Source organism: Bombus vosnesenskii, unplaced genomic scaffold (assembly GCF_011952255.1).
Source record: "Bombus vosnesenskii isolate JDL3184/JDL3185 unplaced genomic scaffold, Bvos_JDL3184-5_v1.1 scf7180000013403, whole genome shotgun sequence".
Taxonomy (NCBI): domain Eukaryota; kingdom Metazoa; phylum Arthropoda; class Insecta; order Hymenoptera; family Apidae; genus Bombus; species Bombus vosnesenskii.
In genome coordinates this window covers 1088184-1104456 of record NW_022883026.1, presented here as the reverse complement: position 1 = coordinate 1104456, position 16273 = coordinate 1088184, and the positions used below count along the sequence as shown (strand labels likewise).

Sequence of the window (16273 nt, the reverse complement as noted above, 5' to 3'; positions counted from 1 at the left end):
AGAACTAGAAGAAGTTTTCGTACGAATAAATATTAACAATTTTGTTCTTGGTTGTTATAGCTCAGTCGTATCCTCGGCACAACAAGTTCAACGTTTCACCTTCCCATCGAGATCTCCGTCGTTGGTGGTGGAGGATAACTCCACTACTAGACTGCACGATGAAGTTCAAGATATTTACGCGGAGAACGATTCCGATGTGATAGGTCCTGACGGCTCTAGGCGTAGCTCCGATCTTTACAGTCCTGAACTCAATTTAGAAGCACATAGAACTGCACAAGAGGTAGTATGCGTCGAGTCTAGGAGGACGTTAGAATATTATTAAAATTTTAATCATCGTATTAAATCTTTACGATTTTAGGTGTACAATAGTTTACAAGATCCACCGTCGTCGCCGTTGTTAGTTAAAGATCACAGTCAAGAGGTTTACACGTATATGACTGACCCAAGCTTCACGAGAACCTCAGAGGTACGACTATACTATCGATCTTGGTTATATTTTAAACTTTATTCGATGAATCGTATCATCGTATATATCATTTTACTTTCAGGATATTTTAAACAGTATCGAGCAAAGAAAAAAAAGTATGGAGAGATTGAACGGTATCCATGAACTCAACGAACTCGATGACGCTGACTCGTTAAGGTAGCCTTCGATATACGATAACTTGGTCGATCTGTCTTAAAAAGCAAATTAATCTCCAACTTATTTCACAGAAAACGAAACAGTCACGACTTTTTTGTCGCACTGGAGGAAGCGCAATTGAAGCGAAAGTTCTCTCAGGTACAATTTCACTTTCAGATATATCGATTTTCTGTTATTTAAATATAATTTCATTCGCAGGCATTTGTCACAAACTACACGATGAACGATTACAATGACATCAATCCCGGAAGTCGTCGTGGACCTCAGGGCCCGGATCCAGAGCCACCGCCGGATGAATCGAACCTAAAAAGGGCAATAAGCTGCGAAAGTGTATGCTCGGATACCAGTGTAGTGTTAAACGATCTCGAAGAAGCACCTGTCGTCGGTCATGTGTGCGTCGGTGTCCAGTACGACAGATGGGGTGGCCGAGGTGCTGATAGCGAGGGTGATCTCGCGGTCAGCGTTCTCGAAGCCAGAGATCTCGTCACCTCGGACGGACAACCTGCTCAAGATACCTTTGCCAGGTTTGAACATTTCGTCAAGCTTATTACGTTTGATACTGATTAGATTAATAATCCGACGAACGAAATAATTTCCAGGTCCGGGATTGAATTATATCAGGCAAAAGATCGTAGAAATATCTAAATTTAACCGTTTCAGGATCGAATAGTTCTTAGATTTTGTGAAAAATTTGTTTTTCTCGATCATTATTACTTATTATTGCACAACCAATTATTAGTTAGCGAATAATTTGTAAAGCGCAATATTGCGTACACGCGTCAAACATGAAAGGGTTAAATATTACATATCCACCATAGAAAGAAGGATAGTTAAATTAACCGTCGATACTTATTTATTCTTTTAGAGTTTGTCTGTTACCGAATAGACAATTACACGTGAAAACCCGGTTGTATAGAGGCAGTCCGTCGCCTAGTTATCAAGAAAACTTTTTGTTCCCCCTGGACGATGGTCCCACTGGAAGAACTCTTCTCGTTGAAGTATGTTATTTTAATTAAAGTAATTCGAAATATGTGAAATGCTTGATAAGCGATATTATCTGCATGGGAAATTTTTAAGGTATTTTCTGACGAGACCAGTATAGGTGATGGAACATCCCTCATCGGAGAAGCTAGGTTACGTCTAGGACCCGCCTCAAGAGCACCTGCAACTACGTGGTTACCACTTCTGGGATCAGCTTTGCCCACGCCAAGACTTGGAGAGTTGATGTTCTCTTTGAGCTACTTGCAAACGGCTGAAAGACTCACCCTGGTGGTTGTGAAGGCTAGAAATTTACATGGTGTCAGTACTGTGCCCGGTGATTTCTTCGTTAAGGTAATAAAGTGCTTGTTTCTCATTGTAATCTCAACGTATGCACCGAGGTGCGTCTAAGAAGTAACGAGACTGACCCTGTAAAAATGTTCATACGTCATTTAATGAAAAGTGTACATTGTCCCCTTCAAAATAGTTCTCTTGAGAATCTATACACATAAACGCAAAAAAAAGAGAGATAAGATTTATTATATTATATAAATTAAACATTTTCAAAATCAAATAGGCTAACTGAAATTATTGTGATCACGTATGATCCATAGATACTGATTGATCATTGAATGATGCATTTACTATGTTCCAAAGGTTTACTTGCTACAACAAGGCAAAAAGATCCACAAGAAGAAGACGTCTGTGAAAAAGGGAGAAGAAAGTCCAATCTTCAACGAGGCAATTATTTTTAACGTTCCCAGTCATATTCTGCAGGTTTCGAATAATTTTTAATTATAAAATTTGTTAGGTATTGTGAGAAAGACATGCTAATTTCTTCAATCTAATTTCAGAACATACAGATAAGGCTAACTGTAGCGGAAGTAAACAATGAACAGGGTGTAAATTCGAAGCCGTACTCCGTCGGACACGTTATCGTGGGACCTACGTCAGCAGGACGAGCATTCGTCCATTGGCGACAAATGTTGGCTGCTCAAAGACGCCCTGTCGCCATGTGGCATCCGCTCAGGAAATGAAAAAATCGCGTAGGATGTTGGCAAAACGAATATATAATAGAACGAAAATCTGCACGGATTTAAAGTATACTGGGAGAACGGTAGGATTACGTAGACACGATGTTGTAGTGAGTTATCCTGATATTCGTCCGAGTTTTCAGCCGTTCACTTTTAAAAAGCATTAGGTACTTTCCCATGCTTCAACGATTTTCTTTGGAATTAGAGCAACATTGCAAATTACGATATAGAAATTTCAATCTTTCAAATAGGAGAATTCTGATAAGCATTTTCGATTTTCGAGGTCTTCCTATTTTTGAGAATATTTCCATTCAAGAGAAAGAAGCTTGAGAAGGAAATGAAGTTACGTTTTTTTTAAATAGACCGTTCGAAACTGCGTGATCTTTTAGAATAACCCAATAATATACAGTATTAATTAATAGTCTATTTTCATTAACAAAAAGAATATAGAAGAGAGAAACCTAGATGATTTTGTTGACCTTTGAAAGAAACGATCACGTACAATTCGTTGGATTTATTGTATATAAATTCGTGAATTTACAGGGTGCTGACAAACTTAAGGCCTCAATGCGAAAGATTTTTCTATTCACGTTACGATTACTTGTAAGTATTTTACCGAATGTCCAGCTTTCTCTCTTTAACCGTTCTCCTCTATGCTCTAACGAGGAAGCACACTCGTAAACGTGTGGCGACACGTTCCAAGCAGAAACATGACAATTCAACAAAATCTACAATTCATCGTTTTCGATTTGATGGTATAAAATTCTCAATGTCAAACTCGTATCCTATTGTACATGTACTAAATGGATGTACATGATATGTTGTTTCGTCTAATGATAAGATTCGAATTGACGGCTCCGTGATGAAAGCTCACGCGATTTGCTCCAACGTGAATCACGACACAAGGTTACCGTTAAAATGGAAGATAAACAAGCAAAATTGTAAGAAACGTGAGAATGAGTCGGGATGTAACACGGAGCTGATATCAATCATTTCAGACTGATATATCGATATCAAAAGTCATCGTCAAGCACAAATCGCTGTAGGTTCTAAATGGATCCACATCGTTCTCCATACCGTGTGTCCCTCCACGAGGAAGGTTCGAACGAACTTTGTGACGAGACCGCTAGATTCTCGCTACGAGGCTCAAATATTTGTATCGAGATATCGTATACGGCCGGCGAATGTCAGAGCCAAGGAATATCCTTTTTGCCTTTGTGAATTAAACATCAAATTGCATACGAAATTATGCACAAACCAACCCGTACGAATTAGCGATGGCATTAAAAAATGTGTTCTCCTCTTCTTTCTCAGTTTCTTTTCCTTTGCAAAGGAATACACGTATAAACCGATACATTTTAGAAAAGCTTAATCGAACCTTCCTTACGTGTATAAAGAAATGTCCATCAGAGACATCTTCTGAATGTATTCCGTATGTACCTATGTTGATATTAGTTAGAATGCAGTTTGTTTCTTTTTCGAGAGAGAAAAATTACCCTTTTCCACGTCGGATAATCATCGTGTTCTTTAACGCCAGGATTATTTATTAGTTTTTGTACGATACTTGTAAAAAAAAAAGAAAACATGTTTTCTTTTCTTTTCTTTTTTTTTTTTTTCGTGCCTCTATTCTGGCGTATCGTTGTAATCTTGCTCGTTGTTCATTGAATGACTGGCTACATAGTTACAGAGGAATAAAAGAAATTGAAGAAAAAAAAAAGAAAAAAAAGAGCAAGTAAAAGAAACAAGAAATGTTGCGCCGCAATTAAAAAATTCATTGCGACGTTGAAAAATTTATGAACGATGGAAGCTCTGTTTCAGGGTTTTATCAAGATGTAAATGTTGTTGTTCCCAATGAACTGTTAATGTTTGTACAGAGTTTATTAACGACGTACTCGACGTGCAGAGCATTCTTTTCCAAACGTGGACGATTGATCGCAATTCTTGATTATATTCTTCTCTTCTCTAACGACCAACGATCATCCTTTTCATATATCTTCTTCTTCTTCTTCCTCTTCTTCTTCTTCTGTTCCTTCTTTCTTCTCGGAGAGTCTGTCCATCTCTTTTTGTTATTTCATTTCGACGATCAAATGGTTAACCTCGATTCCTTTCTCCTCTTTCCTGTTCGTGACAGTACTTGGCACATGACCGAATTACACCATCTTCAAGCAATGCTTGGTCGATGCAAATCTGTTGCCGGTTGTTTATACGTACACGGTACAGTTCATAGAAGAAATCTTACGTCGACTTAATCCTACAAAATTTGCACCATTACAATTCCATCGAACGTTCGAGGTTACGATAATACTCGATTATTCCTTGATATAATTGGACGCGTTATCATTTGGTCGGAATTATTTGTGCGGAATGTCATTGAAATTAGGAGAAGGTACGAAAACAATTATTCTTGTGATTTGACATGAAAAATGCATATTTTATTAAAATAATTTTCTTCGTCGTTAGTGTTAATTGATATTATCATCGTGATTGGATGATGCGTGCTGTTCGAAATACAGAAGAATGTTCATGGAAATCTTAATTTATAATTAACGATACGTTTATAGATCCGACAGAAATGGAAAACCACGCGATACTTCGACTAACGGGATCGTTAACGCAAATCGAACGAATTAGATAGCCTTTCGGACCTCATAGTCTATTCTATACCTATAAATTTTGTACCTCTTCGTACACGATAAAATTTAACAAACCTAACTCTTCGTATTACACGTACACATTACTCATACGCCACGTGTATATATACATATACAACATCTATATATATGTATAGTTACATTACGAGAGAATTTTACACTCTATATTATACATTTTTTGTCATAAATTGCCGACTATTTAAATCCATACTTATGAACTTATTCAGGATATTTTCTATCGCTAACTTACTATGGGACTAATATCGCTGAACTCTCATTAACTCCATAACTATATTTGTAAATTATCCATCGTGAACGATATGTATCTCTGCATCGTTTCATACAAAGTGGTCAGCGAGAACGATTGTGATTAATTATTACGTGCATACCTCGATCGAAACTTGAACGATTTTTAACGCCGATGAAATGAACTATCAACAATCGATTCACGAAATATTGAGTATTTCTTCATTCTTCAAAATTCAAAAAATTGTACAAAATCAAGAGAGAGTATTCGCGGATAAAGGGAAATTTTAGATCGCAAGTTCGATCCAGATCCAGTCAAATCAATCGATTCCTCTTTTCCTTCAAATACAACTCGTAGATAGCTCTTAATGAAAAAAAGACGGAAAAGAAAAACGAGAAAGAAAAGAATGGAAGAAAATGATCCGACACGACGAAGCTAAATCAATTGAATCGTCCTCGCGTTCCACTTTGTACTCATGAAACCGTACGTAGTACGTATGTATAATCTGTATACATGTAAGTGAAATTACCATTCAAAACACTGTTGTATATCAGCACAAAACTGATCTTTTATTCTTAATACCAACGTGGCGCACACGCGCCCGCACACACGCGTAAGTGGAATTGTTCACGTACGTCTGTCTGCGTCCGTGTACGCATATGTTACGGATACGTATTACTAAGTTTTACTGTTAAAAACTGGAATACATTGAACGTATGGCGCAGAACGATGAGACAGGGAGAGAACAATATTGAAGGCATTCAATAGCTTGCTTCTCGTTTACCAGAATTTAGTTTTGTCAGGGGCTAGCTATAGACGAAATTAAGAGAAACAGAGCGAACGAGAATAAAAGAGAGCGAGCGTAGAGTTGGAGCGGAAGCGCGAGAGGGGCGGGGGGACAGAAAGAGAGAGAGAGAAGGAAAGAAAGGAGCATGCAAGAGACAAGAGAAAATGGAAGTGAGAGAACGTGAACAAACGAGAGAATGTAAAGAGAACGCGAGGAAAGAATAGCGTGAAAGATAAGATGAGAACGAACGATCATCGGATAGGGAAAAGAAGGGAAAAAGGAGTGATGATGACAATAATAATGCCAATGCGATTCGTACTGCAAACGATACAGTTAACCACCTAAATAATAGAACTCGTCGATATGCATATATGTATGTATGTCTTAAATAAGTTTTATTGGTTATATTCAAAGAGTACTTTCTTATACTCTTGCTTAATTACGCGCGAGTTCAATTCAATAATTTACATTGTTAATCAGTTCTATACACAGAATGTTCTATCTTGAAACATTCTATGTTTGTATAAACGTTATCATTTATTTTATCACACCGATATAATATCTTCTCGCGGCACAGCTGTTTCACTCGTATCTTACGTTCTTTAGGATATTCTTGATTTATATTTTAGATATCGTATCGTTAATCACGTATAAAATTTTGATTAATCAGAAAATCAGGATTCGTGAGAAAAGGAATTACGATGCCTTATAATTTAGAAATCGCGATCAGAATTGTAGGACGAATCGCAACGCGTAGCCGTTGCATGAGCGTATATGATTCATACAAAAATACTATAAAGTTTAAATTGTTTTATATTTTTGTTACGCCTCTCTGTGATATAATAAGGGCACATTCACCTCACCCTGTATATGCATTGGTCTTTGTATCTTATCGACTAAGGTGAAACTTTATGAAGAACAATCCTTGCCAAGCCCTTCCTAATTACATTTCGGATTATGCTCGTGCGTACCGTCGCCAGATTCAAAAACCGAATCAAAAACCGTGCAAATTTAAACGATTATAAAAATATTCAAGCAAGTTGCTGACGCTATCCTGCTTAAATGAACTTAAGGGAATTGTTAAAGCGTTTATGTACTTCGACAGACGCTGCATCGTTTCAAATAACCATATATGAAGTATTGGTAATGATTTTCAACGATCCATACCAATAAATGTTTTAATTTACTAATAATTTTAATAATTATTGTTTTATCGATGTTAAGGAAAGAACAGTTACAAACAAATTAATTAAGAATCTGAAGAGAAATCTATTTCTCGTGATAAAGTTAATTCTCCCCGTATGTTGGAAAAATCTTTTTATTTGCTATTATTCAATTTACAATAGAACAGTAAACAGAACGAATGTAAACGAAAACTTAACAAAATCAATTCCGATAAAGTAATTTTGATTTATTCTGCCTACAATTACTTGTTTCTAAACGAAATCTAAAAATAAATTACCCATATATCATTAAATAGTTCAATTTGATCGTGTATGTAATTTTGCTTTTCAGTTTTTACGATCTCTTCATGTTATATTTAAAAGTACGGTATATTTAAAAGTATAGATTCATTGAGCGGAAAATGTATATGGAAATTTGTATAGATTTAAAATTATTAATTTTAATAATAGTAACATATCCCTTAAGGTAAGGTACGTTCGAGCTTGTGCTTGTGAAAGGTATAACGTGTATTGTTACACATTACATTATGCTATATTAATTATAAACAAACGAAAAACAACCTTACGCTAAAATCTGTGAAAAAAATATATTACAAATGAAAAGGTTAATCACTATACACAATCGTGTAATGTAACAAGTACACGGAAAATCACGTACTATTAACTATACATACATGATCATTGTTAATCATGGTTGCGATTCTATTTACACGATTCGTTTACTGAATAAATTCCAAACAAATATATTTAAAGTAACAACTAATGTCATCTATTTCGTGATTATCACCTTGAATTCCTGTATAAATTTTTGTCTATATATCCATATATAATTTTGCAAGTTATCCCAATTTCAATCTTTAAATTACTTAAAATGAAGTGGATATTTTAAATTACATAAAATTGCAATTGTTAGTACTAATTACATAGTCGAAAGCAAAAAGCTTAGAAAATAAAATCAACTATTACATTACTGCTATTAGAAAACGCGTAGATAAACAGAACATAAAATATATCAACGATTTAGCGTTAGAGTGAAAGTAAATTGTAACGAAATCGAAGGACATCTTGCGGTTAGAATACGTCAAAATTGCCAGTAAGACAGTTTATGCCCGAGATAAACTGTTTTCTACGTGTCTTTGTAACACTCTTGATTTTGCATCTTAATCTTCAGAAATAATGAATAGATTTGAATACGCTGATTCTCGACTTCTTCCGAATGAAATTTATATAAGACGCGATGTTAGCATATGCATATACGATGGAGATATCAAGGTATGTATATTAATCGTAACATCAAAGTAAAACATAACCTTCAACTTTTTGACAGACAAATTTTGAAAGTGGTGAATTAGTACTTACCAGCCACAGATTTCTTTGGGGAAGACCTGGTGATATATCACGCGGTCATACATGCCTTTCGTTATCTCTTCGTCATATAGTTTTCTTCGAGGAAGAAATTCCTGGACCATTTTCCTTTGGACGCAGTAAAAAAGTTGTTATACACCTTTCTGAAGCTCCAATCGGTATATTATAATTAGTGAAAAAATATATTTGTAAATCAAGCTACGTAATAATGCTAATACTACATTTTGCTTTACAGATAAAATGCCCGGTCCGTTGGATAATAGCGTATGCAACTATATTAAATTCTCGTTTAAAGAAGGTTTGGATCCAAATTTTCATACACATTTGTCCGATGCTATTACAAGACGAATTTGGGAATTTACACCTATCGTGCCTCTGGAACATCCCGATAGCAACACAAAAAATAGCAGAGACATTAATAAGCCTCTGCCGCAAATAAAGACACGAACAGGTATCATAGGTATTGAAAGAAGCCTTCAGGAACAACAGAAAGCAACAGACGAAAGCATATCAATGGCTTTTCAAGATCTTAAGAAGCTCATGGAAGTAGCCAAAGACATGGTTTCCATTTCAAAAACCATCTCGGCAAAAATACGGGTGAATCTCAACAAGATTACTTTGTAAAATTGACATTCATAATCAAAGACCATTGCAGGAGAGACAAGGAGACATCACAGAGGATGAAACGGTTAGATTTAAGTCCTATTTAATGAGTCTTGGCATTGATGACCCCGTTACCAGAGATGCGTATAAAAGTAGTAACGAATATTTCAAGCAATTGGCAAAACAACTTGCAAATATTTTAGAAGAGCCAATTAAAGTTAATATTCTTAATAATCGTTACTAAATTTATAATACATGATAAATATTTAAGTAATTTCATTCCACAGGAAGTTGGGGGAATGATAACATTAACAGATGTTTATTGTCGTGTAAACAGAGCTAGAGGTTTAGAACTTCTTTCACCGGAAGATTTACTAAATGCCAGTAGACAATTAGCATCTTTAGGTTTACCTATAGTATTGAGAGTGTTTGATAGCGGAGTTATGGTTCTTCAGTCTCGATCGCACGATGATAATGTCATAGTTGATGTTATAGCTGATCTAGTAAGTAAATACGTCTGAACAGTTTTTGTATAAAACTTAACTTTATTTATTTTTTACAGATAAAAGAAAGAGGATCTCTAACAGCAGAAGAACTTGCTCAATCAGAGGGTATATCAGTCCTTTTAGCGCGCGAAAGACTGTTAGTAACGGAGAAAAGAGGAAAAGCATGTAGAGACGACACAATAGAAGCTTTAAGATTTTACCCTAATTTATTTTTGGAAAAAAATGATTAACACTGCCAATTTGCTCACTGCCATCATATGTATTGCTTTCATAATGTAAAAAATAACTTAAAATCTCCTATATTCTTTATGCTTTCACATATAGAATTGCATTATGTTGCAATATAAAATGAATCAAAATTAAATATTAAGCATTGCCATATATGCTATACCAACAATGCATCGATTTGAAAGCGAAACAAAATCTATAATGTATTCTTTGAAATCAATACTTATTTTAATCGAAAATAATTTTTGTAAATGTCCGAATGAGTAACTTATAAATATTACATTAAAACCAGTAAAATGTAATCATTAAGAATTCTTTATAAGAGTATGTACATAAGTCAGTATATTATTCAATATATGTATATGCATTTGTAAATAAATATTTTACTTGTTGCAATAACTCGAAATACTGTTTGCGAATTCGAGTGAATAAACCGGAAATAACAAGTATAAGTAAGTGAAATATCGATGATCACAGATTATAATACACGTATAAATGTAACGCGTACTTATCGATGACACTCCGTAAAACTAATTTTCAAGGCTGATAGAAATAATGATGGCATTCTCGCGAATATAGAATAAATACGATATTAAATATCTGCTTTCGTTTGTCAACGAATTATGAGAACTAGAAAAATTAGGCTTAACTTACAACTGTAGTGACATATATTTAGTGGTTTTAACAAGTTGGTAGTAATATAAATTATTGTAAACTGTTATAAGCATTGATGTACAATTATAAGAAGATCACCGTCATGAATTGGTCGTAAATAAGATCAAATTAATAATTACGAGGTAATATCTGCACCATAGCAGATGTTAAAAGTTATTGAAAAATATTGGTTATTTAAGAATTCTATGTACAAGTTAGCGAAAAATAAACTAGGAACATAGTGCCTAATTCTTCTACCATGTGAAATCAATTTTTTTAAGACGTTAATCTCTTAAGTGAAGATTGGTCAATACAAAAGTGGAAATTAAGATATTAATTTGATAAGTTTACTACAGTAATGCGAAATTGTTTATGAACATCAGCAATTAACTAACAATTAGTAGCCAATGGTTGAACCCGTTGCAATACATCACGTGATCATTCTCGTTCCCTACAATTCACTCGACTCGTTCGACAAACTTTACAATTTTGGTTTAAGGCTAGAAAAAAAAAGATATTTCTATCGCGGTATAAGAAGCATTGTCTACAATTGTAATGTCACAGCAATATGATTGAGTGAATCTCTTGAAATTCGGAACACGCTACAATTCTTTTTTTATCACAAACGTTACAAATGTTAATAATATTTATACGTTATTGAGCGTGTTCGTTATACCTTTAAGAAAATAAGACTCATTGACGTACAAAATGGCTTTACCTCCAAACTATAAGCAAGTGGCAATGGCTACTTCAAATATTGTTGCATCTAATCGTAAGTGTTGTTAACCTTAAATTGTTTAATTATATCAAATACCGTTTTTCCTTTTTAATCTGTACGTATTAAAAAAAGAAAAAGAAAAAAGTTATATATATATATTAACTACATTTCAGAAAGACTCAGAGCTTCTGGTGGAAGTAGCAGTAGTTCAACTAATAGCGTAAGTAAATTTCTTATGTAAATAAGCTTATACACGTTTCAAAATGTAAAGCTAATTTTTATAACAATCTATAGAAAGATGCACAAAGCCCATTCATTCAAACGCCTCATAGTCATCCAGGATTTACACCACAAAAAGTTGGGAAAAATACAAACGTACGTACCTTTTAAATATATAATATAAATATTTAATAAAATCATGTTGAAATTGTAACACTACTTTTGTAAATCTGTCAAAATTTTATTTTATGCTAATATCGAGTAGGCTGATTCTCGTATGCCCAAACCACCCAAGCCACCAGAAAAACCTCTTATGCCTTATATGAGATATAGTAGAAAAGTTTGGGATCAAGTGAAAGCTCAAAATCCAGAATTAAAATTATGGGAAATAGGAAAGATTATTGGACAGATGTGGAGAGATTTACCAGAGGAGGATAAAACAGAGTTTATCGAAGAATATGAAGCTGAAAAGGTAAAGATCATATATATGGGTATTATTTTTATACAACTGTAAAACTACATATTAATACTACTTGAATTTCAATAGGTTGAATATGAGAAAAGTTTAAAAACTTATCACAATTCGCCTGCGTACTTAGCTTACATCGCAGCTAAAAATAGAGGAAAATCTGGTAAATATTTTACATTAGTAAGTAAATAAGTACACTACTTATTTATATTACATTCTTAGTACAATATATCATTATTTTTATTATAGCATTATGTGCCGCACAACAAAATAATGATGATCGAGAAAGTCATGAACGTTCTTCAGGCAGTACCAAAGGACAAGCAGCGCAAGATAGAAGAATAGATATTTTACCTGCAGAAGATGATGATGGTATATAAATTTATATAATTCGGACAAGTAAAAGTTATATAAATGATTTTTTTATTTTGCAGATCAAGATGATGGATATTCTGTAAAACATGTTGCGTACTCTCGATATACTCGAAACCATCGTCTTATTAACGAGATATTTAGTGATACTGTAGTGCCGGATGTTCGCTCAGTTGTTACTACACAACGAATGCAAGTATTACGTCGTCAAGTACAATCTTTAACAATGCATCAGGTATATATATACGATAAAAAAGAAGTTAATTTTTAATTATATTAATATAATATATATTATTTTATCTACTATATCATGGCATTACATGTTACAGAAAAAGCTCGAAGCTGAATTACAACAAATAGAAGAAAAATTTGAAGCAAAGAAACGTAAATTTATCGAGACAAGCGAAATATTTCAAGAAGAATTGAAGAAGGTAGGTTATCATTTTTAATAAGATATGTTCCATTAATTATTATTTGATAATTATTCAAATACCGAAGTCAAACATGCCTCTTTTAGCATTGTAAACCAGCTGTAGATGAAGAAACATTCAATAAGATGGTGGAACGACAATACGAAGCACTTAGGCGAGATAGATTAAAAGGTGCAGAAGAAAATCGCTCGGATGGACCTGCATCCAGTGAATCAACTCCAAATTCTACTCCTACTCCAACTCCTGCTCCTATTAACGATGAAACACCATCCGATGTAAGTATTATCTGTAACAATTGTTATTATTGATGCACAAGTATCGTTACGCATTGCTATTTCCTCGTAGGTTCCTGATCATGATGCAATAGATAAAAAGACAAATGGAACTGAAAAACTTAATAATGAAATTAAAAAGGAAACATCCTCACCACCATATACTGAAAATAAAGCAGAACCTTCATCAGCTCAAGGAAATTCTAATCAACATACATCTAATTCTGGAATGTACAGTGGAACTATTAGTCCACTACAGCAGCAGCAGCAACAACAACAAACTCCGCCGCCGCCACCACCACCACCACCACCAGCAGCACAACAACAGCAGCAGCAACAACAACCACCACCACCACCGTCTTCACAACCGCAATCACAACAGCAGCCACCTCCACCAACTCAACATCATCAACAACCACCACCAATTCAACATCAACAGCAACCGCCACCACCACCACCAACTCAACATCAACAGCATCCACAACAACAACAGCAGCCACCGACGCAACAATCACAACCATCTTCTTTACAATCGCAGCAACCTATTATTACTACTACTACCACTACTGCTACCACTACTACTGCTGCTGCTACTACTACTACAGCAGCAGTTTCTGCTAACACTAATGCACCTGCAAATGCAAATGCAAATGCAAATACGCCGAATATGCCTCCTGTTTCTTCGCCAGCTCCTCCTATACAACATAATCCTCATCCACAAGGAATGTTAGCTAATCACTCGATACCGCCTCATCAAGGAACCCAGGGGACACAGGTGCTTCCACCTCAAGGGCCAGTTTCTAATCCACATACACCGCAAATGATTCCACCGAATCAAGGTTACAGTCAGCAATATCAACCACCTACTCAGCAGGCTCAAAATGTTCCACTAGCTCCAAGACCTCCTCATCCATCCTATGCTTATTCTCAACAACAACCATATCATCAACCATATCCTCAATACGCACATCCGTATTACCATCAACCATATTCGCAGTATTCACCACATACTATGGGCCGTCCTCACGCCCATGGTCCTCACAGCCCGCACAGTCCTCATTACCATCCACAATCTCCTCATGCCGTTGGCGAAAATAATACTACTAATAACAACGTACCGGGTTCAAGCAACGCATCCGCACCAACTTCCGATGCTAGTAATTCATCTTACTCTCCAGCATCGGGACATTGTGAAAATGAACGTTCCGTTCCTTCAGAAAATCAAGAAGGCCAAGCAGATATTAAATCAGGATCTGGTTAATTATTTTTTATAACCGTATACTATTCTATCTATTCCCTTATAGATTTCTCTTGATTTTATGTAAACTATAAAATTACATTTAAATAATATCGATGCATTTAAACAGTTATAATAAATTTGTCATATACATTCAGTTTGTACAATAAAGATGCATTGACAATTTTTCTTTTTTATTTATGAGAGTAATTTCGTAATTGGAATTATCACTTCACAGCACATCTCATGTTCAAAAATGTTACAAAGTGCATTCATACAACAATCAATATATCCGTATAATACACCTTGGGCAATGTACATCAGTCTTCTATTTCACAGATTTCATTTGCCAAAGTCCATCGTTTAAGTAATGACAATTTTCTATGCCTATTCCTTTGTTCACTTTAACTCTGTAAATTACATTGTTATAACGCACAGAGCAGTCTTCATATTTTTCACATATTCTATACTAGGTTTCTTTTACTTACATATCATCTGTTGACAATGTAGTAACACCCACAGCTAAAGCATGTTGCTTGCCCTCTGCCATAACAGCCTATATTTCAAGTTAAGAATTTAATATGCTCAATTAATTTTGGAAATTGGTAAACAAGCTCATTCTAGTTATTTCAACAAAGGATACAACGACTGTTCCCTTTTCTACGGGTGTCATCTTTGCACCTTTCGACGTTAAACCAGGACACATAATGTTAGCTCCACTAAGAACAAACCTGATAGCACCTTTATCAACTTGTTCCATTGGTAAAAAAAATGGGTCTAGAATGTTTAAATTTTGTGTCGAAGCAAAATAAATTGTAAAATACAACAATATTTTGTTTGAAATTAACTTTCTATTAATCAAACTTTGTTTTGTCTTATTTATCGTAGGAAGATATCGCTTACATTTGTGTAACAATCTTAAAGTAGGCATCCAAGGTCCTTCACGTTGACGAAAGAACAAAAGATCTCCTGCCGCATTTACTATAATCTCTATATGGTCGTGACTAATCACAAAATAAACATAAACAAAATCATCTAATACTAAACGTAAAATCCATTACTTTTGAGATAGCTTACCATTTTATAATTCGAAAAGCATCTTTCTTTGGAACGATAGCATCTATATGACCGTCTAAGTGAGGATAAAGTTCCAAAAGCTTCGAACGAATTCCTTTTTGAACCGATGATTTCAATTGTTGTATACCAGAAACACTATCTTTTTCGTCGAATCTAATAAGATATAGCAAGCAATATCATTATATTATTATTGTTAGAAAAAGGTTATGTTCTTATAAGAGACAAAACGTCATACATACTTTTTAAACATTTTTCTCCCCTTTATAAAATAATATCGAACGTTGCAGAATTAGCGTATCAGTGTACAAAAAACTACATACAATTATTTATTAATTCTTGATGTCAACTTTAATTTTTCAAAAGTTTAAACGATAACCGGTATATGCAACGCGTGAATTTCAAGCTGTAATACTATATAAATACAAATACCGATCAATGCATGAACATTGACACGCAAGTGTATATATATATATATATATATATATATAAAATCGTGAAATATAATTATACGAGGGAAAGTTAATTTTTTTTTACATAGAAGAATATTATAGAATGTAAGAATGTAATATCTTAGATTTACACTTATTTCGAATTTTAC

At 34.5% G+C, this 16273-nt stretch overlaps 4 protein-coding genes across 5 annotated transcripts in view; 3 read left to right on the top strand and 1 right to left on the bottom strand.

Moving 5' to 3' along the window:
* LOC117237807 overlaps positions 1-8287 on the top strand; it is a 75086-nt gene extending 66799 nt beyond the window's left edge. Inside the window, exons 6-14 of the mRNA XM_033502160.1 lie at positions 61-280; positions 359-466; positions 549-643; positions 715-781; positions 842-1167; positions 1509-1641; positions 1721-1975; positions 2279-2398; positions 2476-8287. Of these exons, the coding sequence (XP_033358051.1) occupies positions 61-280; positions 359-466; positions 549-643; positions 715-781; positions 842-1167; positions 1509-1641; positions 1721-1975; positions 2279-2398; positions 2476-2658 (1507 nt within the window). The 3' untranslated portion in view covers positions 2659-8287. The remainder of the gene's footprint in view (positions 1-60; positions 281-358; positions 467-548; positions 644-714; positions 782-841; positions 1168-1508; positions 1642-1720; positions 1976-2278; positions 2399-2475) is intronic.
* A 276-nt stretch (positions 8288-8563) lies between these two features.
* On the top strand, positions 8564-10587 carry LOC117237814 (vacuolar protein-sorting-associated protein 36). Of its 2 annotated transcripts, none has more exons than XM_033502173.1 (6): positions 8564-8796; positions 8852-9047; positions 9125-9486; positions 9545-9577; positions 9780-9995; positions 10055-10587. In XM_033502173.1, exons 1-6 carry the CDS (start codon positions 8701-8703, stop codon positions 10226-10228), a joined length of 1077 nt encoding a protein of 358 aa, XP_033358064.1. In that variant the 5' UTR covers positions 8564-8700; the 3' UTR covers positions 10229-10587. The 2 variants fall into 2 exon arrangements, with proteins under 2 accessions (XP_033358064.1, XP_033358063.1); XM_033502172.1 differs by having other exon boundaries at positions 8568-8796; positions 9545-9709.
* Positions 10588-11588: 1001 nt separating this feature from the next.
* On the top strand, positions 11589-14793 carry LOC117237808 (pollen-specific leucine-rich repeat extensin-like protein 1). Its single transcript, XM_033502161.1, has 10 exons — positions 11589-11652; positions 11772-11818; positions 11893-11973; positions 12083-12289; positions 12365-12449; positions 12536-12658; positions 12721-12893; positions 12988-13089; positions 13176-13364; positions 13435-14793. Exons 1-10 carry the CDS (start codon positions 11589-11591, stop codon positions 14620-14622), a joined length of 2259 nt encoding a protein of 752 aa, XP_033358052.1. The 3' UTR covers positions 14623-14793.
* LOC117237823 (malignant T-cell-amplified sequence 1 homolog) lies at positions 14785-16137 on the bottom strand. The gene is made up of 6 exons (XM_033502185.1): positions 15915-16137; positions 15676-15828; positions 15502-15602; positions 15242-15375; positions 15087-15154; positions 14785-15008 (listed from the first exon to the last, which is right to left on the bottom strand). Exons 1-6 carry the CDS (start codon positions 15923-15925, stop codon positions 14927-14929), a joined length of 549 nt encoding a protein of 182 aa, XP_033358076.1. The 5' UTR covers positions 15926-16137; the 3' UTR covers positions 14785-14926.
* Positions 16138-16273: the final 136 nt, after the last annotated feature.

Bases quoted from the DNA above. Each gene is read 5' to 3' on its own strand.
- LOC117237808 (XM_033502161.1), top strand. From the start codon at position 11,589: ATGGCTTTACCTCCAAACTATAAGCAAGTGGCAATGGCTACTTCAAAT. The intron at 11,653-11,771 runs GTAAGTGTTGTT...ACTACATTTCAG, and splicing joins AAATATTGTTGCATCTAATC to AAAGACTCAGAGCTTCTGGT. The intron at 12,659-12,720 runs GTATATAAATTT...TTTATTTTGCAG, and splicing joins ACCTGCAGAAGATGATGATG to ATCAAGATGATGGATATTCT.
- LOC117237823 (XM_033502185.1), bottom strand. The intron at 15,603-15,675 runs GTAAGCTATCTC...TTTTGTGATTAG, and splicing joins GCTTTTCGAATTATAAAATG to TCACGACCATATAGAGATTA. The intron at 15,009-15,086 runs GTAAGTAAAAGA...TGTAATTTACAG, and splicing joins ACATTGTCAACAGATGATAT to AGTTAAAGTGAACAAAGGAA.
- LOC117237814 (XM_033502172.1), top strand. From the start codon at position 8,701: ATGAATAGATTTGAATACGCTGATTCTCGACTTCTTCCGAATGAAATT. The intron at 8,797-8,851 runs GTATGTATATTA...ACTTTTTGACAG, and splicing joins TATACGATGGAGATATCAAG to ACAAATTTTGAAAGTGGTGA. The intron at 9,710-9,779 runs GTTAATATTCTT...TTCATTCCACAG, and splicing joins TTTTAGAAGAGCCAATTAAA to GAAGTTGGGGGAATGATAAC.